Source organism: Crocuta crocuta, unplaced genomic scaffold (genome assembly GCF_008692635.1).
Source record: "Crocuta crocuta isolate KB4526 unplaced genomic scaffold, BGI_CrCroc_1.0 scaffold407, whole genome shotgun sequence".
NCBI classification, from domain to species: Eukaryota; Metazoa; Chordata; class Mammalia; order Carnivora; family Hyaenidae; genus Crocuta; species Crocuta crocuta.
Genome location: NW_027551557.1, coordinates 410,545 through 438,533, shown reverse-complemented (window position 1 = coordinate 438,533; position 27,989 = coordinate 410,545). Strand labels below are relative to the sequence as shown.

The window sequence follows — 27,989 nt, the reverse complement described above, 5'->3', positions numbered from 1 at the left end:
TTTACTTTTCCGTGACAACTGTAACAATTACTACAAACTGGATGACTTTAAAACAACAGAAAGCTATTCTTAACAGTTCGGGCCAGAAAACCACAACCAAACTATCAGCATGTTCCATGCCCCTCCTGGTTACTGGCAATCCTTGGTGATTGTTGGCTTGCAGATAAATCCAATCTGTACCTCCATGATCTTACGGTATTGTCTGTGTCCAAATTTCCTGCTTTAAAAAAATAAAAATTATTTCTCCCTCCATCTTTATGCGGATATAACTGACATGTAACTGTAAGTTTACAGTGTACAAGGTGATGATTTGATACACATATATATTGGGAAATGATCACAAAAAGGTTAATGAAACACATCCTTTACCACACATGATTTACCTTCGTGTGTGTTAAGAACTTTTAAGACCTCCTTTCTAAGCAATTTCAAGTATACAATATAATAACTATAACCATCATGCTGCCTTCTGGGGATCATCAGATCTCCAGAACTTATTCATCTTTTAACTGGATGTGTATACCCTTTGACCATATTCACCCATTGGTGCTATGAAGCACCAATATACTGTTTCTATGAGTTTTGTTTTTATTTGTAGATTTTACGTTTAAGTGAAATCATATAGAATTTGTCCTTCTCTGCCTTATTTCACTTGGTATAATGTGCTCAAATTCCACATATTGTTGCAAATGGCAGGTTTTCATTTTTATGGCTGAATAATTTTGTGTCTGTATGTATATATATATATACACACATATACATATATACAGATCCATTTTATCCATTTTTTAAGAGAGAGAGAGACTGAGCAGGAGGTGATGGGTAAAGGGGGGTAAGAGAGGAGAGAGAGAGGGAGAATCCCAAACAAGCCCCATGCTGTCAGCCCAGAGCCCAATGCAGGGCTCAATCCCATAACCCTGGGATCTTGACCTGAGCCAAAATCAAGAGTTGGACGCTCAACTGACTAAGCCACCCAGGCACCACCATGTCCTGACTATGGTAAATAATGCTGCAGTGAACACAGGGGTGCAGATTTCTCTTCAGGATGGCATCATTTCCTTTGGATATATACCTGAAAGTCAAATTTCCTTCTTATAAGGACACTAGGCATTGGATTAAGGCCCACCCAAACCCAGTATGACTTTATCCTAACATGATTACATCTACAAAGACCCCATTTCTAAATAAGGTCATATTCATAGATATCAGGGGTTAGAACTTGAACATATCTTTTGAGGCATAATTCAACCCCAAACAGCATTTATTTCTACTATTAAAAAAAAATCAAGTCTGATTCCCATGTGTCTTGTCTCCAAAATGTACCACAGCACAAAATCCATGCTGCAGGAACTCCATGTACCCAAGTTCAACCTGAATAGGTGTTTGAAGTTTTGAAAAGGCTTCCCAAAATTCTAAGGTGGAGCCCAAGTTTCATCACCTATGTAACCAAGAGAATTGCATGAAGCAATCTTTTAAGGTATCTACCAGCCCTGATTGAAAAATTGGAAAGCAAAAGTCAAAAATGTGACTAGCATAGTCTTCAGACATGTAATTATCTCAATGCCTTTTTTACTTCCTATCAGGCTCAAATCCATTATGTGCAGGCACCAAAAGGAATGTCATGACTGACTCTGTATGCATGAGTATACACTCAAACGTGCCTAATACAATTCCAGTGTTTCGTAAACTAGCAGAATTTACATTTTATAACCATTCCATACCCAAAACCCTGAAAAAGCTTGTACCATTTTTCTAAGTGTTGAGGTGTATTAACCAGAGCCAGATTAAGACCTTCATACAAAAGAGGCTACGGGCCCAACCCATAAGTAACTCCAAATAGCAACACTAAACCGTAAAATAAACACAATGAAGTATAAAATTCTAATTTTTCCCATAATTACTTTATCTCAAGTTCTCCCATTTTAAAACATTTTTGTGCTTGCATTTGGCTAGTGGCAAGATGTGTTCAATGTGCCTCTTGGGTGGAAGTCACCACCTCCCAAGCTATGAGACTATACACAGGAGGTTCCAGAAGGAGAAAATGGCCAGCCACAGCCATCCTCCTCCATCACACCACCCTCTGTCTGATTCTCTGACTGTGTCCCTGGCTGCAGGCTTCAGTGTGCTTCAAGCCAAGGGCAACTCAGCTGCTAGTCTGAAAACAAGGAAGCCAGGACCGAATGCAACCGAGGGACACACTGATCCAAGGATGCCACCACCAAGAGGCATGAATTTTGATTATAACTTTACATCTTAATTTAACACAGCTCAACAAGCTGTTTGCATAATCTCACCGCACAATTTCATATTACACTTGGGACAGGGGGTAGCAATAGGCCTCCACTGTTAAGAGAAGAAACCAGCAATAGCATGGTCTTCCTCCTCCCTCTCCCTGCATCTCCCACTCTTCCAAACATGATGGTGTAGCCAGAGTAAGGACTTGTAAGTCAGATGATGCCCAAAAAGTTATTTGTACAATGACAGTGGAAGTGATAGACCTGAATGGATTTTATGAATCAGAAAACTTACACAAGAGTGAGGCTCAAAGCATGTTCTACAAACACCACTGAAGGTACTTTTCCAGCTCTTTTATTCCTTTAACATCTTAACAAAAGATTCACCAAAATTTAAAAAAACTTTTGAAAAATATACAGTTTCATAGTATTTACATAAAGTGAGTACAGGCTCCAATATCATATAAACATTGCTATGTCAGAAACAGTGGAAGGCATAGTGTAACTCACTGCCTCCTGGATGGTGTAGGCTAATGGACGTGCTTTCATATTTCAACCACCTCTGTCACTTGTTATCCTGATACATAAACTATTAGGCACCTGAGAGGCTGGAAGACTACTTAATATGAACTTCAATACCTTGTATTTTGATCTTATTTTATAATTTTCAAAACGTACTGCATTTTAAATCTCTTTATAAGATTACTTCATCCACAACTAAGCTACCTTTATTGTCATTATCCTAAATGATCAAATATTAACCACATAAACTATTAATGTGTACACAGTTCTAAAAATCAAACATCAAACTGCATAGCCAGGTTGTGTAGGATAGATCCATAAATCCAGGAAATTCCCTAGTGCTTTGTAAGCAATCTAAATTCTGTTAAACAGAAGTGGCAACTCTTCAGTTTCCATGCTCTGGACTATGTTTTTTAAAAATGTATTAAAAAGTGACTGACAATAATTGGAATAATTGGCACCTTATAAATTAATCAAGAAACCTAAGATAAAAAAATTCTAAATTATAGTTTTATTTGTATTTAAAAATACATTGGAAATTCTGCAGATGCCCATGATCAAGCTTATTTTCCACACACATTACTTAAATCTGGATGACATGGTTTGTTCTGACAAGTCCTTTTTCAAGCTGAACACCCAAATGTGGAAAGTCCTGCGGGTTTCCATCGGCCCTGCCACCAATGATGTACACTGCTTCCCTGCTAAGGATGCTGGAGGACTTTCATCTGCCCTTTATCACCTGAACAGTTTTTCGACCATAATGATAGTAACTGTAAGCGGATGCAGCTGTGGTGAATGCTGTAAAACACCTTTATGGAAGAAAGAAAGAAAGTTTAGTTGTCAAGTATAAACAACAGTAACCATGAAAATCAGAAAGAAGACACGTAATAGTTCTTTAAAAAGCAAAAAGGCTGTGGGTGGAATTCTTTTAGTTACAACAATCTAAATAAAGCTTTTAAGATTTCATTTGAACTAGTAATGTCAAACAGAGTTAATCTAGTTAATGAGCCTGAAAACAATACTACTAGCAATTGTCACTTTACCCAGCTGTTACTCTAGGTGTCTTATGCAATCATTTTATTTATTTTCACAACCACCTCATCTTACAGAGGAGCAGACAGAGCCCCAGAGAACTGCTCAGGGCCACAGAACCCAGTGAGCCTGGTTTCAACTCTAGAGCCCATGTGCTCTTTCCACTGCTCCGTGCTTGCTTAGGGGATTAGGCTTTTATTTCCTGCAGAATTCTTTTCTTTTTTTAAATGTTTATTTCTCTACTTTGAGAGCAAGAGTGTGAGTGGGGGAGGTCTCAGCAGAGAGAGGGAGAGAGAATCCCAAGCAGGCTCTGTGCTGACAGCGTAGATGTGGGTCTCAGACCCACGAACTGTGAGATCATGACCTAAATTGAAATCAGGAGTCAGACACTCAACCAACTATGCTACCCAGGCTCCCCTTCCTGCAGAATTCTAGTATCTGAGTCATTTTAACTAAAATCCAGCTTTTTTTTTTAAACCTATTTTTCCTTAAGTGTACTGTCCAATTAACCAGATTCTCTTTGCAGTTACAGGAGTGATGCTCCCGGCTTGCTGAGTGCTTATGGCCTAACGGGCTACTTAGCGCACCTGTGCATGTGCACATCCACCAGCTAAGAGGGAGATCCCGGAGACTCTATTTTTGTTTGATCCCAAAGCTGTTTGTGCCGGCTTGGTCATCTAAGTTCACACCTCACCAATGAAACATACATGGAAGAAGAGTTGCTGTTTTTGGGAACTAACTTGGATGCCTTTGAAATACTTTATAACAAGGCAAGTTGCTACAAACTACTGTCAAAGTAGGCAATATGACTGTTGAAAGGTCAGGAAAAATGGTAAAAACCTCCAAAGTTTCTATACTTAGACTGTTTTGTAAACGCCTTAAGTTCTTATATCACTTTAAAGAAGCAAAAAATAAAGAAGCAGCACAGAGCCTGCTTGGGATTCTCTCTCTCTTCCTCTCTCTCTGCTCCTTCCCAACTCACATGTGCTCTCTCCCTCTCTCTCTCAAAAAAAAAAAAAAGAAAAGTTTAAAGCAGCAAATGAAAATCAGAGAGGTTATATTATGGATGCAGTTTATTCAAAGAAGAAAACTCTCACAGATGGAACAATACTCAAAGAAAAAGCATTGGTCCTGTATCAGAAGATGTAGGATGAATCTGAATAAATGTACACTTATATTTTGGAAAATATAATATTTAGTATGTGTATCGTTTTTATGCTTCTTTAGCCTAAGTGACTCTGGTTAACCATTCTCTGGCTCAGACTGCATCAGGAAAGGTTTCAAAGTGTATCACAATAGAGTGTTTCAGTATCAGTGTGGCACATGCGGACTCTGAACATTTGAATGTGACATATTTTCAAGGTGATACATTTCAAGCCTATAAGTAAGGACAATAAAATAAAAATAAAACCCCTCTCTCCAAGTTCTCCCCCCACTACGTCCCTAAGCCACGAGGCTGGAGGCACTTTCCCCTAGCTGATCTCCTACCCCTGACTCTGCTCAGATCAGTCCTTCACCTCGATGGCCTCCCCTAGTCGCTCCCTGTATAAACCCACTAGACCTCTTGCTCAAATGCCACTTCCTCCCTGAAGCTTTCCCTCTTCTCCCTACCTGGAACCAAGTATCTCTCCCTCCTCCAAAACCCCAATACTTACTTTATCTATACCTCTCAACCCTTTTAATTTGCATGAAAACTCCTTTAAGTTCTGCATCCCATGTTATTTGACAATAAACTTAATAGAATAGTATCGGGGCGCCTGGGTGGCTTAGTCGGTTGAGCGTCCGACTTTCGCTTGGGTCATGATCTCGCGGTTCGTGGGTTCGGGCCCCGCGTCGGGCTCTGTGCTGACTGCCAGCTCAGAGCCTGGAGCCTGTTTCAGAGTCTGTGTCTCCCTCTCCCTCTGACCCTCCCCTGTTCACGCTGTCTCTCTCTATCCTAGAAATAAAATAAAAAAAAATTTTAAAAAAAAAAATAGAATAGTATCAATCATATAATAAAATACCACCCATAGCTTCACCCAGCTGGTGCTCAATGAACACAATAAAAACCAAGTAATTCTAAGACTATCATAATAAGCTAATTTGCTGACATTCTGAGAGAGTAATTCTAAATTTAGCTTACCACAGTATCTGAAGATAAATGCTGTCAGCGTAATTGAAAACTGGAGCTGCCAAAGAAGCTGCCACCAAGATTAACTGGACTGCTGTGTTTACCTAAAAAAAAGGAGTCCCAAATGAACAGTGCCAACCAGATCCTGTTTCAAGCTCAAGAGACAAAGGCACAGCCCATCATGCTGTAACATGACATACCTTCAGCATGCTTGCTGTTGCAATTTCCTTGTCAAAGAAGCTGGCATGCATACAAAAGGGTGAACTAACCAGCTCCTCTGTCTGCACAGCTGCCCTTGACAGTGAGGATAAGGGCATCTGTCAACTACTACCTTGAATTTCCATGGCAATTCAATAATGTTGCAGTTCTTTGGCTTTTTCAGTTGTCTGTTAAAATAGCCCCGTGATTATGGAAATAATAAAGCTACCTCTTCACAGAACACGTAATGAGCTAAGTGACTTGCCTGCAGTCACAGCAGGTTATAGAACCAAACCTAGAACCCAGATTCCCAAGCACTTCATTCAGTGCTCCTTCACTTGTCCAGACATCAAACCCTATGAGGGCAAAAAATTGAAATGCACTCATCTCCGTAAGAGAGGCTCTGGAAGAAATGAGTAGGTTTCCCTACATTACAAGACAGCAGGGAAGAAGAAAGGAAGAAAACAGAACCAAAAATGCACTGGAGACCGCCTCCTGATCCTGAGAAGGGTGCTGGGGAAGTGTGTCAAGTATAAAGCACTAGGAAATATGCACAAGAGCATCTCTGTTCTAGCGTCCAGTCTGTAACCAAAAGACAAGGATTCCACTTCACCTTAAAAAATAAATAGTGAGAGAAGACTGGATGGCTCAGTCGGGTAAGTGTCCAACTTTGGCTCAGGTAATGATCTTGCGGTTCATGGGTCCAAGCCCCACACTGGGCTCTCTGCATCAGCAAGGAGACTGTTTCAGATCCTCTATCTCCCTATCCCTCTGCCCTTCCCCTGCACATGTATACACGCTCTCTCTCCCTCTCAAAAATAAACAAACATTGGGGCATCTGGGTAGCTCAGTCAGTTAAGCATCCAACTTCAGCTCAGGTCATGATCTTGCGGTTTGTGGGTTCAAGCCCTACATTGGGTTCTGTGCTTGACACCTCAGAGCCTGGAGCCTGTTTCAGATTCCATGTCTCCCTCTCTCTCAGCCCCTCCCCTCCAAGTGCTCTGTCTCTCACAGTCTCAAAATTAACTAACTATAAAAATGTTTTAGGGGTGCTTGGGTTGCTCAGTTGGTTACGTGTCCGACTTCGGCTCAGGTCATGATCTCATGGTTTGTGGGTTCGAGCCCCATGTCGGGCTCTATGCTGACAGCTAGCTCAGAGCCTGGGCCTGCTTCAGATTCTGTGTCTCCCTCTCTCTCTGACCCTCCCCTGCTCACGCTGTCTCTCTCTCTCTCTCTCTCAGAAATAAATAAAACATTAAAAAAAATTTTTTAATTTTTTTAAATTAAAAAATAAATACACATTAAAAATAAAAATAACAAAAATAAATATATAATAGAATTGTCTGAAGAACTTCTTGTACCTCTTTAAGTCACTTTCTAAACAGTGCTACACTCAAACTGCTGTACTTGATACAAATACGTTATTTAAGTCCAAAAAAAAACAAACAAACCATAAATGTAGGTAAAAGTCAACCCCAGGAAGTTTTAGGTATAAAACTAATAACCTCTCTGTCCCAAAAACAATCTGTGTCCCTAACCTATTAACCTTCTATCACAAGGGACAGGGCAGAAGAAAAGACGTATCAAGGCTACTAGAAAAACAAACATGGCTTGAGAGGCATTACGTTAACAGTGTGCTTTCTGTATGCAAAGACTGGCACAGTTACTGTCCTGAAAAGGGCTCAGGAAAATCAGATGGACAACTAAAGACAAGCAGTTGTTTATCAGTCCTGAAAACCTGTTCCTATCTTTTCCATAGAATAATCAATCTTGAAAATAAAGGGTCCAATTTTATGGTGTTTGCACTACATAAAGGTGTATAATGAAACCAGAAAACAACCTCCATAATTTTTCTGTACCTCAATCAAGATTCAATTACATTCCCACCCCATCCACCTTCCCTAAACAGTGGCCCTAATACCTCATTTAGAAACTTAAATGCTCAGACCACCAATAGAAAATACAATGCATATACTAAAGACTCAAAAAGCTTGAAAGAAAAAAAGAACTGGGTTAATGACCACACTCTCTGTCCCCTACAGTCAGTGCATTTAAATTTGTCTCATTGTCAGCTGCTCCAGATTAAGGTTTACATTCATTTTAATAAACATTCACAGGGGAGTAACTTAAAAGGACACATGTGTCTCTTACCTTGCTGATGAAAGTTGGTTTTAACCTAGCAGTGGCATAGCAAGGATTGAAATACTTAGAAAGTGTTCGCTGGCAGAGGACAAAAAGATAAAGTTTATTTATCATTCAAGTTTAAAATGTTTTGTTATTACATAGTAATAACATAGTAACTGTCATTACTCAGTATAACAGTTACTGAGTATTTACCACATGCCTGGTTCTATGCTAGACAAGCCCTTTACCTGCATCTTCTTTTATTCCCTAAATAAACAGTGTCAATATTCCTTTCAAGTTGTACAAAGGTTACTGAAAACATATTTGTTTTAATTTATATATTACTCAATCCCTACAAAACTCTAACACAGTAACTATGATAAAGTCTGCTAGACTATATCTTTTTTCTAAATAAACTCAATAAATCTCCCTTATGCTATTTTCTTTCATAGACTGAAAAACAAAATTAATAAGAAATACTATTTTCACTCTACTGAGAACCAAAAGATGAGATTATGCAATCCCTACATGCTCAAAGATCGTGGAACGCCGACTATGCAAAACAAACCATTACACTGTGATTTTAAAAACTAGTTCTAGACAATCCATACTAGAGGCTAAATCAGACAGCAAAAGGGGCTTGGTTCTACAAAAACTCCTAACTCCTCCTAGGGACAGGGCTAGCGGGTCTGGGTTTTATGTGCTATCAACTAAAAAGGTTTTGACTTTAACACTTTTAACTTCAAATCTGAGTTAGTTAACATATAGGATAGTACTGGTTTCAGCAGCAGAATTTAGGGACTCATCACTTACATATGACACCCAGTGCTCATCCCAACAAGTGCCCTTAATACTCATCACCCATTTGGCCCATCCCCCACCCAACACCCCTCCAGTAACCAACACTTTGTTCTCTGTATTTAAGAGTCTCTTATGGTTTGCCTCTCTCTCTGTTTTTATCTTATTTTTCCTTTCCTTCCCCTATGTTCATCTGTTTTGTTTCTTATGAGTGAAATAACATATTTGTCTTTCTCTGATTTATTTTGCTTAGCATAGTACACATTATGTGTCTTATGTTCTATCCCACTGTTGCAAACAGCAAGATTTCATTCTTTTTGATTAGCAAGTAATACTCCATTGTATATATATACACACACCACATTTTTATCCATTCATCAGTTGATGAACATTTGGGCTCTTCCCATAATTTGGTTACTAAACATGCCCTTTTTAAATTGGTCATTCGTGTGTTCACTAAACAACTACCATAGTGGGTAATTCAAATAGCAAGATAACAGTTGTGTGTGTTTTTAGAATATTCTTGGTAAACAGATCAAAAATTAATGGTCATAAATTACTCCCATAAAGTGAAACTCTGGATACAGTACAGTGGGGTTTTGTTTTGTTTTTTTTTGCATTAAGTTATAAATAATAGTAAAAGAAGTTTTTTTTTAAACTAACTCACCGGTGTTGGAAGAGTTCGATATCTGACATAAAAAACAGCGGCAATCAACATTACATCTCTTGAAATTATCATATAAGTAAGCGGAACTGAAAATCAAATACAAAAAATAATTTTGATCAGGATTTTGAAAATTACTGATATTACACATACAATAAAGCCTCATTCAAACTTATCATAAACTGGTGGTTCATATACATAAAAATGTTGTAATATTTATTGATGGTTTAGGATCCTTATAGAGAACTAGTAATTTTTATATTCTTCTTTAACCTACCTCAAACCAAGTGAAGAACAGACTATGGCTTTTAAAGTCTATGTCTGCCTTTCACAATGTCGATCTTCTTGCTTCTCTTCCTTCTTGCATATGTTTTTAAGCTATAGCTAATAGTGTCAGCTCTACTCAGCCCCCACTGTCTCCTTTGTTACTTCTCAGCTTTGTGAATTTGGAAAAATGATCACTATGATCACCATACTTACATAGAATGAATGAGACGGTGGAGACTGGAAAAGTTACTGTAAGACTTTATTATGGTAACTCAGATGTTCTGATGGCTTCTGCATTCTGGACTATTTTATAAGCAGTAAAATTAGCTATATGTATCACTTGTGGAGAACTCAAATATTTTCATTTTGGTCTGGCCAGTTCCTACCCATGCAATTGCTATTTTTTCTCCAATCCTATTCATTCAATAAGTTTCTTTTTTAAAAAAGTTTTTTTTTAAATGTTTATTTATTTCTGAGAGAGAGAGGAAGAGACAGATCATGAGCAGGGAAGGGGTAGAGAGAGAGGGAGACCCAGAATCCAAAGCAGGCTCTAGGCTCCGAGCTGTCAACAAAGAGCCCTACACGGCGCTCGAACTCATGAACTGCGTGATCATGACCTGAGCCAATGTTGGATGCCCAACCGACTGAGCCACCAGGCGCCCCCATTCAATAAATTCTTATTTAATTAGTTAATTAGTTTTCTTATTATTTTTAAGATTCTATAGCATGGCCCCAGAGCAAGAGCCGACCAAGTATTTTAGAGTGATACCCAAAGAACTCCCTCGCTGAATAACAGTGGGAGGGCGGAGGTCTTATTTTACTTCACATCCTCTGTGCTGTAGAAAGTCTTAACCAAGAACACATACTGCTTTTGTTAGAAAAAAGGGACAGGGTACCTGGCTGGCTAAGTCAGTTCAGGCTCAGGGCATGATCTCATGATTTGTGAGTTCAAGCCCCGCATCAGACTTGGTGCTGACAGTTTGGAGCCTGTTTGGGATTCTCTCTCCCTCACTCTCTCCGTCCCTCCCAATCACTCTCTCTCTCTAACATCAATAAACTTTATTTTAAAAAAAAAACGAAAAAAAAAAAGTGGCGCCTGGGTAGCTCAGAAGGTTAAGCCTCCAACTTAGTCATAATCTCAAGAGTCCTGAGATGGAGCCCTGTATCAGGCTCTGCACTGGCTGTGGAGCCTTTGAAGATCCCCTCCCTCGTCCTCTGCCCCCACCCTGCTTGCGCATGCACACACGCACGTGCACACGTGCGCACACACACACACATACACGCCAGCATGCTCTAAAAATAAAACATATTTTAAAAGAAAAAAAATCCTGACACTCAGTTAAATTGTTTCAAACTAAAATAACAGGGTCACGAATATCCCTTCCATAATACTTTCAAACAGCTCTTCTATGAATTACTTTTGAGATCATGTTTCTTTATGGTCCTCTCCAGGTCTGCCATTCTACTGATTCTGCAACTTGAGCAAAATCTAACTACAGATTTAAAATTTAAATCTGTTGGTTATAGCTATGATGTACATGTAGAACCTTGGCCTAGTCCTTGGTGACAAGACTATTCCAATAAGAAAATGTTTATCTACCACTCAAGTCATGGTACTTGAAGCACACAGAAGACACAGCTGTATGAGTCAAGTAACAGAAGAAGCCAGTCATGATTTTTAATAGCATTTTTGTGTTTGTCAAACAAACTTTTCAACAGCAGTCATTAGCTGACAAAATCTATCAGATTTTAAGACGCAGCAAGCTCATTCAAATTACATATAGTAAACATCCTAAACACAACTCTAGAAGAGAGTGAACACCTATTATTTATTTCATCATGATAGAGGAAAAAAAGAATATTATCAATCCTAAATAAGAAGTTTCTGCAAAAGAGATGAGGCAATTTAATATACTTGTTCTATGAACAACCAAAACTACCATTTATTGAGCTTCTGGAACAGTTTTAAGCATCTCATACACACTGTCATCTAATCTACACATCAACTCCACAAAATAGGGACCATCATTATCTTTTTTTTTTTTTTTACAAATAAGGAAAACAAGCCTCAGGCAGACTGTATAATCTGGCTAAGGTCACCAGCTAGTAAGTAGTAGAGCCTGAAATGGAACCTAGGTTTATAGGATTCATAGCCTATGCTGAGGTCAGCGTCTTAGGGTCCAATAGCATCTCTAGACTCAGCCTACCATCTGTAACAGCCTGGAGGAAAGGACTGTTAACAAAAATCAAGTGCTCTCTAAACTGACTGCCCACCACAGTATCACCCTGCAAGGGCTTCATAAAAGCACAGATGAAAGCTTCCTGGGGGGGCTTTCATGTCCAGCCAGGCTGGAACCCTGCCACCCCGGTGATCTCTAAGGCTTCTCTGCCAACTGACAGTACATATACAGGCTCTTACTTTAGATCTTTGGGCACTTCTATCCAGTTCCCTGGCATTTGCATCTTCTAATTGCTCTTCTTTTCTCCCCAACCTTCCCTTCCCTTTTATTCCAGGGCTAAAGCAGCTTTCATTTTGGCTATCAGAGTATGATACTGTATTAGTGGGGGGTAGAAGTGTGTAAAAATGTGTCAGCTATTGTTCCAAGATTTCCTCCTTACTTGCTAACCCTGTCTGCAACAAAGAGACACATCATGGGCAAATTTTATTAGAATTCAAGAGAAATTAATAAAACAAAGTCACTTTTACATATTATAAGTGGTCACTATCAATATCATAGGTTATTGCATTGAAAATAATAAATTTAATTTAGCAGGATAATTATTCCAGAAATTGACTTAAACCAGCAATAACAATTTGCTATAAAGTAAACCAGAAATAATATAATGAAAAGGAATGGAAATTGCTATTTAGTAAATGTGGCAGAACACACATACAGTAGAAATTAACTTAGACTCACGTCCCAGACTGTTAAAATGTAACAAAGTTGTTTTCATCCTTATCTCCCCTTCCATAGAAAGAGCAAGAAGAAAAGAGGAATTACTTATTATCCTATTTGGGGAAGGAAACATATTTCTTACTCTTGACAAAACAAAGCTATTGAAACCAAACGGGATGGAACTTTTACAAAAATGCAGGCAGTATTAAAAATAACAAAATGTTCAGACAGCATATATACATTTCTCCCCCTAAAACCCTTCTAAAATGACAGTGAAAGAATGAAAAGACAAAGTCACAAAGGGAGTGGGAAGAGGAGACAAATTTCCCCATTCTAAGTTTCTTAGTAAGAACTGCTTTAACTCAAACTGATTAAAGACATCATAAAAAGCCCAACAAATCCCAAGCAAGGTAAATAAAAAAGACATTTATAACCAGATATATTACTGTGGAAAACCCCAAAGGCAAAGAGAAAAATCTTAAAAACTGGAGGAGTAAAAAAGTTAACTTCAAAAAAGAAATGGATTAGCAGTTGATTTCTTATATACCAATAATGAAAATAAAAAGATAATTGAACAATATGTTAAATACACTGAAATAACTACCAACCTAGACTTTTTTTTTTCAACCTAGACTTCTATACTCAATAAAAATATCCTTTAAGAACAAAGGCAAAATCAGAGAAAGACAAATACTGTCCAGTATCATTTATTAAAAAATAAAATAAAATAAAATTTGAACTCATAGAAATAGCAAGTAAAAAAGTAGTTGCCAGAGGCTGGAGGAGGGGAGAAATAGGGAGAGACTGATAAAAGGCTGCAAACTTCCAGTTTTATGATAAATAAGGTCCAAGGATATAATGTAGAAAATGTGACTAGAGCTGATTACACTGTATTACATTAACAGAAATCTGCTAGGCAAGTAGAACTTAAATGCTCTTATACATACAAAGAACAAAGGCAAAATAAAAATATTTTCAGAGAAACAAAGAATGTACCACCAGTTGAGATATACTTTAGACAAAAGGAAAATGATCCCAGATGGAAGGTCTGAGATACACCAAACAATATAAGCCAGAAAAAGTAAATATGAAGATACATCTAAAAGAATACTGTATGAAGAATATCATATGGGTTTAAGAAGTATATAAAGCTAAAGTAGGGCAACAATAATCTAAGCTGAAAAAGGAATAAATGGAGGTAAAGCATTCTCAAGCTCCTCCAGTGCCCAGAGTGCGTATTTGTTAACACTGAACTTTGATAAGGATGAATGATATAACTTTGAGAATAACTCAATGGAATCACAGTGTAACACTTTCAAACTGGCACAGAGGGAAAACAAGTATAATGACAAAAAATATACACAAATGTAGAAAAGTACACATGAGCCAAACAGAACACACAAAATAACGACTACTACACAAATATTAGTAATCACAATTAATGTTAATAGATTAAATGTTCCAGTTGAATGCAAGTATAGTAATATTCAACAAAACAAACTTTAAGGCAGTAATCATTAATAAAGATATGGATGGTCACTTCATAATAAAACATTCAATTTACCAAGAAGACATAAAAATCTAATTTATATGCACTTAACAGTAGGACTTCAAAAGACACAAAGCAAAACTCAGAACTACAAAGAAAAATCATGGAAAACTTGACACAAAGTAGGAAACTAACCTACTCTCTCAGTAATTGACAATTTTGCAGATCAAACAGAAAAAAAGAAGTAAGTACAGATTTAAACATCAGTATTCAAAATCTGACCAACTGGATGTATACAGAACATCACAACCAACTACCTGCAGAATACACATTCATTTGAAGCACACAAAATTTTTATAAAATTTGACTGGATACTGGGCTAAAGGGCTAAAAAGGATATAATTATTCTTGAAATTAATAACAAAAAGATACTAGAAAAACCCACACATTATGAAATACATTTCTAATAGCCCTGGAAGTCAAAGAAAAAAATTATGGAAATAGAGTATTCTGAACTCCATAATGGCAAAAATACTCATTATCAACATACGCAATGCAGTCAAAAGGATACTTAAGACAAAATGTATAGCCAGCCTTAAATGTGCAATTCAAAAAAGCTGAAAAGGCACGAGCTAAATATTCATCTACAGCTGTGCTGTTCAATACAGTAGTCACAAGCACCTGAAATGTGGCCAGTCTGAATGAGAGGTGCTGTAAATGAAAACTACATGCTGGCTTTTAAAAGCATAGTATGAAAAAAAACTCACTAATTTTTTATTGCTTACACATTGAAATGACAATATTTTTGAGTTAGTGGGTTAAACGTTATTAAAGTTATTTTTACCTATCCCCTTTTATTTTTAATATAGTTACAGAAAATTTCAAATTTCATATATGGCTCCCATTATACTTCTACAAAAACAGAACTGATCTAAAGAATTTAGAGAAGAACAGCAAAAGAAACCTGGAGAAAGAAATAAAAGAGCAAGATTTAGGGGCGCCTGGGTGGCTCAGTCAGTTAAGTGACCAACCCTTGACTTCAGCTCAGGTCATGATCTCAAATTTTGTGGGATCAAGCCTGGCGTTGGGCTCTACGTCTGCTTGGGATTCTCTCTCTACCTCTCCCTCTGCCCCTCCCTCACTTGTGCTCTCTCAAAATAAATAAACATTAAAAAAAAAAGATTTAATGAAGGAGTAAGCGTATCAGACAAAACCCAAATTGGTTCTTTGAAAAGATTCATAAAACTGACACACCTCTGTTAAAATGATTCAAGGGGGAAAAAGAAAGAAGAGACAAATAACTAATAATCAGAATGAAAAGGGGATAATCACTACATGTCCTAGAGACATCAAAGTTACTATGGATGCTATATGAACAGTTAATGGTAAATCTTTATAAATGGAGCTGTAATGGACAAGTTCTTAGAAAAACACTATAACTTACCCAACAGACAAAAGATGAACCAGAAAATCTGAATCATCCTATAACAAAAAAAAATGAATCACCTATTTGAAAACTCTTTCCTAAAGAAAACTCCAGTCCTCAATGCTTCAATAAGTTCTACCAAACATTTAAAGAAGGAATATTGTAATCTCATACAAACATCTCCCAAGATGGGGGAAAAAAAAGTAGACTAACTCTTATTATGAGGTGAATATAAATTTGATACTAAAACCTAACAAGGATAGTCAGAGGAAAAAATTCCAAGTCAATCTCATGAATATGGATATGAAATTTTCAACAAAATATTAGAAACCAAATTTAGCAATATTTTCATATTATATCATGACCAAGTTAGATTTATACCAGGAATTTCAGGCTGGTTTGACATTAGAAAATCAATAATGTAATTCATCACATATTAACAGATTAAAAGCAAAAAAAAAAAAAAACCACAACTCTCATAATACATGAAGAAAAAGAATTTTATAAAACTCAATACCGAAATGTAATAAAAACTCTTCTCAAACTCCCAACAGAAGTAAACTTCCGTAACCTGAAAAAAAGGAGATCGATCTATCTACATAACCCTACAGAAAACATCCTATTTATTAGAAAAATGCTGAAGGGCACCTGGGGGGCTCAATAGGTTAAGCATCAGACTTCAGCTCAGGTTATGATCTTACGTTTTGTGGGTTCGAGCCCCACATTGGGCTCTGTGCTGACAGCTCAGAACCTGGAGCCTACTTCAGATTCGGGGTCTCCCTCTCTCTCTGCCCCTCCCTGCTCGATCTCTCTCTCAAAAATAAAAATTAAAAAGAGAAAATGAAATGGTAAAAGCTACCATTTAGAAAACCATCAAAATTACCAAGCAAATTGGAATAAATTTAATAAAAAATTGTTTATTACTTCTCTGAAGAAAACTAACATTCTGACATTATGAAGACCTAAGTAGAGAAGATACATCATGATTGTGAACTGGAAGATCAACATTGTAAAGATATCAATTCTTTCAAATAGATCTATAAACTCAAAGTAATCCCAATTAAAATTCCAACAGGCTTTTCTGGGGAATTTGAAAAGCTGATTATAAAATTTACACACGAGGAGCACCTGGCTGGCTCAGTTGACGGAGCATGAGGCTCTTGATCTCAGGGTCATGAGCTCAAGCCCCATGCTGGGTGAAGACATTGCTTATATAAACTTTAAAATTATATATTAAGGACGCCTGGGTGGCTCAGTCAGTTAATCGACTTCAGCTCAGGTCATGATCTCTAAGTTTGTGAGTTCGACCCCTGCATCAGGCTCTGTGCTGACAGCTCGGAGCCTGGAGCCTGCTTCAGATTCTGTGTCACCGTCACCCTCTCTCTCTGTCTCTCTCTCTCTGCCCCTCCCCTGTTCATGCTCTGTTTCTCTCAAAAATAAATAAACATAAAAATAAATAATATAAAAATAATAAAAATATATATTAAAGAAATAAAATTTACCCACAAAATGGAAAGGGGTAAGAATATCAAAGGTGGAAGGCTTGCTCTATTATTTAGCAAAGCAATAATAAGAATGGTACTGGTGCAAAAATAGACAAATGAGTGAGGAATAACCAAACAACCCAGAAATGGACCCATGTATATATGGATAGCACAGTGAGTCCATATGGAAAGTACAGACTTTTCAATAAAAAGTTATGGGTAATTAGGTAATCACAGAAATAGCTAGAAAATTAATTACAAATCTTTTTCATGTTTTTTATTTATTTTTGAGAGACAGAGAGAGACATGACATGAGTGGGGTAGGGGTAGAGAGAGAAGAAGACACAGAATTTGAAGCAGGCTCCAGGCTCTGAGCTGTCAGCACAGAGCCCGACACAGGGCTCAAACTCACAAACCGGGAGATCATGACCTGAGCCAACGTTGGGTGCTTAACGGACTGAGCCACCCAGGTGCCCCGAAAATTTTTAGGAGAGAATTTTTTTCTAAAATATCAACTAGAAAAAATGTAAACAAAAAAAAAAATTCCTAAAACTTTCCAATACAAAACATAATCACATATAAAGGAAAAGGTTTCAGAATGGCATGAGACATCTCAATGGCAAATGGAATCTGGTAGTCTACAGAACAGGGTCTTCCAAATTGAGTGAAAATAATCTGTAATTGAAAATTATGCCCCATTCAAATCTCAATCAAGTGTGGAGGGTAGAATAAAGACAACCTAGAAATCTGTAGAATAAAGACACTGTGGAGCTCTGAAATTCTGTCTGCCACACTGCATCCTTGACAAGAAACAACTGGAGGTTGCACTCCACCAAAAGGAAGTTCTCTACAAGGAAGCCATGGGAGCTTGGAAAAACAGACCCACACAGAAGAGAGACAACAGAAATTCCCAGAATAATAGAAGAATTCTCAGCTTGCAAAGCAACCTACACCAATTATTAGGTACAGGTCACAGCAACATTATCTATAATTACTAAATCCTAGATATAAATTCTGTGTTCAAAAGGGAAATATCCAACCTCTGTAAAATAATACAACAAAATACAAAATAACTCTAAAAAATCAGAGGCATGAAAGTATGCACACCCGCACACATGCATACACAGGATCATTTGGATTTTGAATAGTGTCAACAGAATGCTCCTTAGGTTCCTTTCCTCCTGCCATATTGTATTAGAATGAGAGTACCCCAACCCCTTCAACACCCCCAACCATATGCATACCAAAATTCTGACTTTCAAAGAAACATATAAACATTAATCCAGTCTATTAGTGAAAGCCTCTAGACTGAGGAGACTATACTAGACTCAAAGCCATTATACTTCTTCCTATCAAATGTCAATAATAGCATGCTATCGAAGGACCACGTGGCAGCTTTTTCTATATTCTCAGATTTTATTTCTAACACTTGGAAAGTAACAGTTTCACCTAAACCAAGAGAGAAAAACTAAGAAATATAGCTTAAGCAGAAAATGAACGACCAGAAAAGCACATGCAAAATACAAAGCAAAAGATCATAAAATGTTGTTAGAATGAGTATTCAGATATGAACAAACTACGTATGATTTAAAGCTGCCTAATAATGTCTAAGTAATACTAATGTGAAATTTTATAGACATCCTCAGGATTTCAAAGCTCTCATTTTTATGATTAAATCACATTTAATATATAATAGACTTAAGAAAACTTTAAATTGCTTTCAAAAAGCTAGGCAATAAGAGTATAAAATACTATTTCAAAAAGTTCTAGACTAATACGAATTGGCACTGCAAAATAACATTTGCTTAACTTTAACTTTCAACAATCTAAGAAAACAACAGATTCTACTAATATAACATGGACATAAATGCTAAATTAAAATAACTGCCTGATAAGCAAAACAATTCAATAGTTTAAAATTAGGGAAACAGTTTAAGGTTGAAAAATATACTTTTGGAACAAAAATTATTTGTCTCTCAATGAAGAGAAATCCTAAACTGACTAATGTCAATCTTCCCTATGCTATTTAAAAGTACGCATGATGGCGTTCTTACCTGGAATAAGATCTGCATAGGTCAAGCTAACATATAAGATACTGATAAGTATTTTATCAGCAAGTGGATCAAGAGCACTTCCCAAAGCTGATTTTTGATTGGCCCAGTTTCGAGCAATAAATCCATCCAACTGAAAATAGAAGTTTTTTTAAAAAATGTCATGATCCATACAGAGCAGATACCTTGAAAGTTAATATCAGAATAACAACTATATTTTCATAAAATGTTAATAAAACCTCTTCTGTTTCTTACCCCCAAACCTTCTCATTCTTTCTCTTACTAGTATATATTTAGCTTTCAAATTACCTACTGGTCTGAAAATAACTTCACTTTTCTACAGTACTTTTCTTTCTCAAGGCCTTCAGGTATTTCTTATATTTTCATGAGGCCCTTTTCTTCACAGGTTGAATTCAGACAGAAATTTAGAGATGTAAAGAACCTAAAACTCATAGAAAGCACCGCTGACAGAACATGGACTAGGGAGCCCTCCCCCTTGAGCCTGGGGCTATTTCACTACAGCCAAAATAGCTACTTTTGCTTCCAAGGATTACTCTCAAGTGCAAGACTCTTGTAACTCCTACCAATTTTTCTATGATATGATCCAACACTCTTAAGTTTTCACTGTTACCATTTTTCTTTTTTTGTTTTGTGCAACTCTTAATTCCAGGTTTGACTATGAATAAAAAAATCAATCCTCTGTACCTAGCCTTAAAAATTTTGACATGCAAATTATTTATTAGCTATTCCTGAAGGCAAACTGCATTTTAAAGCAGAGGTAGTACAAGGTTACCAATGGGCCATATGGGGCCTGCAGGCAGACTTTTGTTTAACCTGCCCAGCACTTTTAAAAATGTAAATTAGTTGCCAACATTTAAATATTCAAAACTTTTATCACAAAAATTCAGATCTCTAGCTTTACTGGAGAAATGGAAAGATCTGATCACCCTGGGGCCACAAAATGAATTGAAACCAAGTATCATCTATTTCCATGAAATAAAGGAGCTTATTTTCTGGCTTTCCAAGCCCCTACTTGGCTTTTGCTCATTTTATTTTACTTTAAGCTTCAACAAATGTTTGGATTTTCTAGTCCTATTTTTCCAAGGAAAAAGATCAAATTAATTTAGACATATTTTAACATGGTACATTTTAAAGGATAAGTAAGTTATCTATATCTCAAGTATTCCAGTGAGTTAGAGACAGCAGAAGTACTGGAAGATGGTTAAGAACTTGCTCCGTGGCAGCAGAACATAACTGGTTCAAGTCCTGGCTCAGCCATTTACTAACTATGTGACCTTGGGAAGTTATTTGGTATAAGCTTCCCTTTCCCTATCTGCAAAATCTACCTCAAAGGGTTGGTTGTGTACAGCATATAATGGGGATTAATACTTGTTTAGTACTCAGTAAATCCTCAAAAAAAAAAAAAAAAAGCAAGGGGCGCCTGGGTGGCTCAGTCATTAAGCTGCCAACTTCCACTCAGGTCATGATCTCACGGTTTGTGGGTTTGAGCCCCAGGTTGAGCTCTGTGCTGACAGCTAGCTCAGAGCCTGGAGGCTGTTTTAGATTCTGTATCTCCCACTCTGACCCACCCCTGCTCATGCTGTCTCTCTTTCTCTCAGAAATAAATAAAACATTTAAAAAAATTTTTTTAAAAAGCAGTTACTAGCTAATACTACAGCAACCAAAAGAACCTATTTGTTTTCATAAGTATACTACAAGTAACAACGACTTAACAGAAAATACCTAGAACTGGGCACTGGGGCCTTGGAAGATTCAAGTTTCAGTTCAGTTTCTGATCTTGAGAAACTTAATCCCCCATCCTTTCACCAGCATTCCTTCTGGTCCTCCCATTTCTTCCACCCACATTAGATTCCAAGGTCACCAATATCACCACCTCTGCAAACTTCACTGTCCCTCCACCCTGCTGCCACACAACTATCCATTTACTCCAGGCCTACACCTAAGCAGCTGACCATTGCTCAACAATAGGTAAATGGGCTAACTGGTCTCACTTCGAATTCAAGACCACAAATCTCCCATGGGCACTCAGTATTGTCTGGCAATCCCATACCTGCATTTACCTTCTCTCTTCATACTGTTATTCTCACCTCAAGCCTAGTCCTCCTTCACTCTAACTTATGATCATTTCTATACTTTCCATGAAAAACAGAAACAGGTTGTTAACACTCCCGTATATTCCCTCCTGCAAATCCACCACCTACCTGCATCCATTCACATTCTCTCTGCCTTTCCTGATTTGTGATCCCAGGCCCTCTCACCTTCTGTGATTTGCCCCTCTTCTCTTCCATCTTTCCTTCATCATCAAACTCCTTTTTAACTGGTCATTTAATTAACCAGTTAATTAACAACAAAAATTTCCCCAGTATTTACATAGCTTTAAAAACTACCTTTCCTTGGGGCACCTGGGCGGCTCAGTCGGTTAAGCGGCCAACTTCAGCTCAGGTCATGATCTGGCCGTCCGTGGGATCGAGCCCCGCATCAGGCTCTGTGCGGACAGCTCAGAGCCTGGAGCCTGTTTCAGATTCTGTGTCTCCCTCTCTCTCTGACCCTCCCCCACTCATACTCTGTCTCTCTCTGTCTCAAAAATAAAATAAACGTTAAAAAAAAAAAAAAAACTACCTTTCCTTGACCCTACACTTTCCAGTACCCCTACAAAGAAAGCAAAACTTCCTCAAAGCAATGTCTACTGTCATTAAACCTCACATGCGTTGCCAAACAACTCTGACTGTCCCAACTCCTCCGGAGATGGTGCTCAGAAAGGTTATCAATGTATTCTACATTTTTAGCGTACTTAATCTCAACACAATGGAAGTACTTTCTTCACTTAATTTCTGGGACATTTGAGGGCGTAATTTTCTTCCCTGCTCACCAGCTGTTCTTTCTCAGTGTTCTTTCCTGGTTCCATTTTTATTACTCTACTCACTGCTCATTTCTCTGATCCCATCTCTTCTTTAACTCAGTCATTTAACTTTACCCAGACTTGACCATCCATATGCTGATAAGTCTCAAATTTACCTACAACCATGACTTCTTCCAACTCCAAACTACTATATTCAACTACCCAACTGATACCTCTATGTCAACAGGCATAGATATTCAACAGGCATTCTTAGTATTTTACTACCCTGTCCTACCCTGAGTGTTTCCCATCACAAAAATTGTTACCTTCATGCACCAGTTGTTGAAAACAAAACGAAACAAGAGTAACAGCCTATCACACATATTTCTCTCACTGCACATATGCAATCCATCGAGAGACATATCAGTTCTATCTTCAAAACATATCTCAAACCCACTGACTTTGCTCCAAACTCCCATCCCAGTCCAAGCCACTACCACTGCTGCTCCCCTAGGTAACTCTAAGTCTCCTAACCAGCCTCTCTGCTTCCACTCTTGCCTTCCTACAACCTATTTTCCATATACAACATCAATCAGGCCTTGGCATCCCCTGCTTAAACCCTGCATGACTCCAGCTATCTGCCCAGTGGCCAGTCTAAAGGCATCAAAACCTCCATGGAGTAAATGTGAAGTACAGTGCCAGATAACTCAGGTTTTCACATACACTGTCCTATGTATTTAATGAGGCCTGAGTTCAGTGAATATTGCAAGCACATGTGGCAGCTAAAAAAAGGTACAAGGAGGGGTGTCTGGGTGGCTCAGTCAGTTAGGCGTCCAACTTCGGCTCAGGTCATGATCTCACAGTTCTTGAGTTCGAGCCCCGTGTCAGGCTCTGCGTTGACAGCTAGCTCAGAGACTGGAGCCTGCTTCAAATTCTGTGTCTCCCTCTCTCTCTGTCTTTCCCCACTTGCACTGTCTGTCTCTCTCTCTCAAAAATAAGCAAACATTTAAAAAAAATTCTTTTTAAAGGTACAAGCAAAAAAAAAGCAAATCTAGTATTAAAAAAGATCTTGTCTGTTACATTAAAAAAAATACAACTCCATTACCAACATAATGGCCTTTGACAGTGTGTCTGAGTATAGGCCTCAGGCTTAAGTGATAAAAGCAGAGACCAAAAAAATAAAATAAATAAAAATTTAAAAAAAGATTGTGAAAAGGGGGAGCCAAACTCTGGAAAAAGAGAAGTAAGAACCATTTTGAGAGAATTTTTGATGCATATTTGGAAATGCTGTATAACAATGCATATATTCTCCTTTGTTTACCCTGTAAAATCTTCACTTAATTCTATATTGCTCAGCAATGCCAATGGGCAGGATTTTGTTTCTTGAACCTCAAATAGCTGACATTGGAGATACTATATAACTGTTATAGAAAATTAGTTTCTCTTCATTCTCACTAAATAAGTATTAACGAATGCTTTTCAAATATAAATCAGTCTGAAGAAGCACCAAATCATTATTGACTGTCTAGGCGCTCACATGGATCTCAGACCAGCCTTGTACAAGAATATACTATATCTATTTCTACAGGCTGACTCTGCCCTGATTTTAAATTTTCCCTCCATCTTTTCACCACTTCCTTCAACTGCGTTTTTGTAGGACATGTAGTTTTAAAAGCCATTTCAAATCCGTTATGCAACAAGGTGGGTGACAAATACAAGTAATGTCATACATGCAACTGGCTGGTCAGTCCACAAAAGCCAATTATTTCATACATATGTTGCCCTCTCTTCTAAAATGTTTGCCAAGTTCTAATTTGAAATAACCTTAATGAATCCTTCCCTCCCCCAAAGCTGAAACAGTGTGTCAAGGAGCTGTTTTTTCATCTGTCCATCTACTAGGGGAGTGGAAGAAGGAGGGATACCTAATGGGTACCCCAAGGCAGGATCTTCTGCTGGGTGGTCAGAGGGGAGCAGAGCAGGGATCAGAAACCACCTTTGTGCGGGTGCCTATGGTTTGCCCCCAGCATAAACCTGAGTAGAGCTCTGACCTCTACAAGCTCCCTGTCCACAACAACTGACCCACTGTCTCCCTCTCCACCAGTAAAACTAACTGTTGTTGCAGATCAGATATCACAATACATAGAAAAATAGTCTCATAACTTCTTTCCTTTATATCTATCCTTAAAGCAAATACTTGGTTCCTTGGGAATTTCTAAGGGTTGGGTTTTTTTTTTTTTTACAAAGAAGTTAAAAACCAAGAGTAAAAAGTACCCCCTCCTAAACCTCCCAACAACTTGCACTTCCTTCCTTGTATCACTTAAAAAATAAGAGTCCCACACAGATGCTAAAGGCAAGTCCTTATGCCAAGTACTAGGTAAAATTCATCTTGATGATTTCATTCCAGGAAAAAGCAGACTAAGGCTGTGATATTTCAATGCAGCAGAGACCCTGGGATTTGAAAGGGGAACGGAACAGAAGTGCATTTACAACTTACCAAATCAGTTAGCCCAGCTAAAGCAAAAACTCCTAGTGCAATATTAAAATCCTCTTCAATAATCAAATAGCCCAAAACTGGGGCCAAGCCAATTCTCGTCATTGACAACATATTTGGGATTGTCCATGGGTTTTCATACTGAAAAGTAAAGACAACAAAATTTAAATTAAATGCTGTGAATACATACTTTTCAATCAAGTATACTGGAAAAATATACATACATCAACTTAGGAGTCAGAAGCTACATAAACTTTAAATTTAGTACTTTGAGTTTTAAAATCCAATCTGTTGTTTACAGACCATAGCTCTACAACTGTCCAAGAAGATGAAGATATGTCAGGTACCCACAGACTAAAGTGTCTGCCATATATAGAGTGTATATATAAACATACTTCCTAAAGAGAGAAAAAGAACAAGAATGTATTATCTACCATATAGGTCAGGACTTCATGATTAGAATTCAAACCTTACAACACTCTACTTTTAAAATTGTAACTTCAAGCAGCGCCTGGATGGCTCAGTCAGTTAAGCATCTGACTTCAGCTCAGGTCATGATCTCGAGGTTGGTGGGTTCTAGCCCCTTGTCAGGTTCCGTGCTGACAGCTCAGAGCCTGGAACCTGCTTCGTATTCTGTGTCTCCCTCTCTCTCTGACCCTCCCCTGCTCTCTCTCTCTCCACTCTTTCTCTCTCTCTCAAAAATAAACGTTAGGGACGCCTGGGTGGCTCGGTCGGTTGAATGTGCGACTTCGGCTCAGGTCATGATCTCACGGTTTGTGGGTTGTAGCCCCACATCGGGCTCAGAGCCTGGAGCCTGTTTCAGATTCTGTGTCTCCCTCTCTCTCTGACCCTCCCCTGCTCATGCTCTCTCTCTAAGAAATAAAACATTAAAAAAAATTTTTTTAATAAACAAATGTTAAAAAAAAAAAAGGTTTTTTATTGTAACTTCAAGAAGATCTTATACTTCAAATAGACAGTCTAAATAGAGTGTCAGGGGAAAAAGCGCCAAATGATCAACCCCAGACATTTTGGCTTAAAATGTTTATCACAAATAACCTCCCTCACTCTGCAAATACCTGTCAAAAGAAGGCTAACTGCTATAGCATATGGACATGAGATGAGAATGAAGAGGAAAAAAATTTAATTCCATAATCTCATCCTTTAATGGATAATTACTGGAAGAAAATGGAGCTAGGAATAGCAACTGAGATCCTTAGGAAATACAGAAAAATTCTGCAAATCTGTTCAAAACAATCATGAAAATGAAAGTTAAGATTCCCAACTAGAATCTGAAGGTTGTATGATTCCTTGAAACTTCACTTAAAGGCAAGGTGTTTGCAGTTGGCACTAACAAAAGGGCTCCTTGGCAGCTCCTCTGAAGAACATTCCTTCCTTGCCAAACAAAATGTTTCATACGGATATTTCAACTTTAAAAAGCGTCAGCTTAGCGAAGCTAAGATAATCTGCCCAACAGGATACAGAAATAATACCAAGAAAATGTCTCCCTAAAGCCTGGATTTTTTTCTCCATTGGTGAAGGCTGCCAATTCTATGGACCCCATGGGACCATCAACTCACAAGGCTAACCCTACTCTTAATCATCAACCAAATAACCTGAACCTTAATTTTGATTTTTTTAAATGTGACAGTTTCCATTTCTTTTTTTTTTTTTATGTTTATTTATTTTGAGAGAGAAAGAGAAAGCACAAGCGGGGGAGGGGCAGTGAGAGAGGGAGACACAAAATCCAAAGCAGGCTCCAAGCTCTGAGCTGTCAGCACAGAAAGGGATGCAGGGCGTGACCTCATGAAACCACAAGATCATGACCTGAAGCTGAAGTTGGACTTTCACCGACTGAGCCACCAAGGTGCCCCTACAGTTTCCATTTCTAAAGAAATATTTTAAAATTCCATGAACTGTCATGTAAGAAAAGACAGTTCTCTAAAGATACTAAATTTGTGTTTATAAACAGAAACTGGCAAGACATGTTCACCTTAGTTTGAAGAGATATGGGGTTGTTTTGGGGTCAGATGACAGAATACTGCTGTTGAAAGCTACAAAAAACTTCAAATTCTCTAGGAAACATTTACCGAACAAGAAGCAGTATAAACTTCCATTACTCAAGGACCTTTTACTGAAGGTGGACCACATTATGTAATTAAATGGGAACATTTCTGGAACATATTTCAAATTCAAGTTCAAAGGCCAGAGTGTTTCAGAGTCCAGAGGAAAAAAGATAAGTCTGTTTACCATAATGTGGTACAAAGTCAGTCAAATACTGATCCAATGTTACAGCAACTCAGAGGTAGAAAAAAAACAATATAGTTCAAGACTGAGAAAAAGAATCACAAAGCAAAAGGTCAGAACAGAGTCCCAAATTATATCAGAATATATGACCAGAAATATCCATAGGGCAAAATTAAAGACAAAGCTGCAAATAGCCAGATCATTTCATTTGGAGAATTAATCACCAGAATCATAAAGGTGTTGGCACAGTGAAGAGTTCTTTTTAGCTCCACATAAAATATTTTAAAGTACCTCATTAATTTCTAATCATTACATGTGTAAAAGCTTATAAACTGAAATTAAGAGAGCTAATCTCAGATTACCCAACCAGATAACCTGTGGCATACTCGACCAACTACTGCCAATCCGGGAAGGACTTCACCCACGATATGGCAACCTCAAAGCATCCAGCATTCAAACCCGGACATGCTTTAGCTATTAGTGGAGTTGAGACCCCTGCCAGGATGTGGCCACCTCAACCCATGCTGTACAACTGATGAAAGCAGTGCCAGGGCCCACTGAAGACATAACAATTGAAGATGTAATAATTGCATGAGTCTTGCTAACATGACATCAAAAGCTCTCCCATATTCATGCTCTGGTGTCTTCTGCTTGGGCAATATTTCAACGGGTAAGTGGACCAATATTTCCTTCCGTTACCTCAAGAAGAGTTTTAATCTTTTTCTATAATTACATATTAAAAGGTCTTTTAATCACAACTTAATTATTCTTCATCTTATAATATGTAAGGCTACCAAAGGTCAAATGATAGTGAACCAAACAGGCACAAGCTACAGGCTGGCATACTTTGCCAAAGATTCCTACTGACTTGCCTTAAACATTAGGGAATGGCTTCGGAGAATTAAAAATAGACTTAATAAGACAAGTGACGGCTATTTTTACCAATGCAATATCCAGAGGCCGGTCCCGCTAAAGGTGCGGACAGAAAGGCGAGCAGGGACGGGGGGATTCTAACTTGACCGCCGAGGCTGAGGGTGGACTCGTCTGGCACCCCTGAAATTCCTGTCGACTGAATGACCTGCCCATAACTTCTCTTCA

The 27,989-nt window shown here is 37.9% G+C and overlaps 1 protein-coding gene across 5 annotated transcripts; it reads right to left on the bottom strand.

The window, feature by feature from the left end:
* Window positions 1-29: 29 nt before the first annotated feature.
* CRLS1 (cardiolipin synthase 1) lies at window positions 30-27,852 on the bottom strand. Of its 5 annotated transcripts, none has more exons than XM_077749125.1 (7): window positions 27,834-27,852; window positions 24,651-24,788; window positions 19,300-19,429; window positions 9,686-9,771; window positions 8,248-8,316; window positions 5,911-6,002; window positions 30-220 (listed from the first exon to the last, which is right to left on the bottom strand). In XM_077749125.1, exons 2-7 carry the CDS (start codon window positions 24,759-24,761, stop codon window positions 130-132), a joined length of 579 nt encoding a protein of 192 aa, XP_077605251.1. In that variant the 5' UTR covers window positions 24,762-24,788; window positions 27,834-27,852; the 3' UTR covers window positions 30-129. The 5 variants fall into 5 exon arrangements, with proteins under 5 accessions (XP_077605251.1, XP_077605247.1, XP_077605249.1 ...); XM_077749121.1 differs by lacking the exon at window positions 27,834-27,852 and adding an exon at window positions 27,267-27,409; XM_077749123.1 differs by lacking the exon at window positions 27,834-27,852 and adding an exon at window positions 27,278-27,409.
* Between the last annotated feature and the right edge of the window lie 137 nt (window positions 27,853-27,989).

Coding starts and splice junctions, on each gene's coding strand:
- CRLS1 (XM_077749121.1), bottom strand. Junction 6,003..8,247: donor AACCAACTTTCATCAGCAAG/GTAAGAGACACA, acceptor CCTTTTTTTTAG/GTAAACACAGCAGTCCAGTT. Junction 221..5,910: donor ATTTATCTTCAGATACTGTG/GTAAGCTAAATT, acceptor ATTTTTTTAAAG/CAGGAAATTTGGACACAGAC.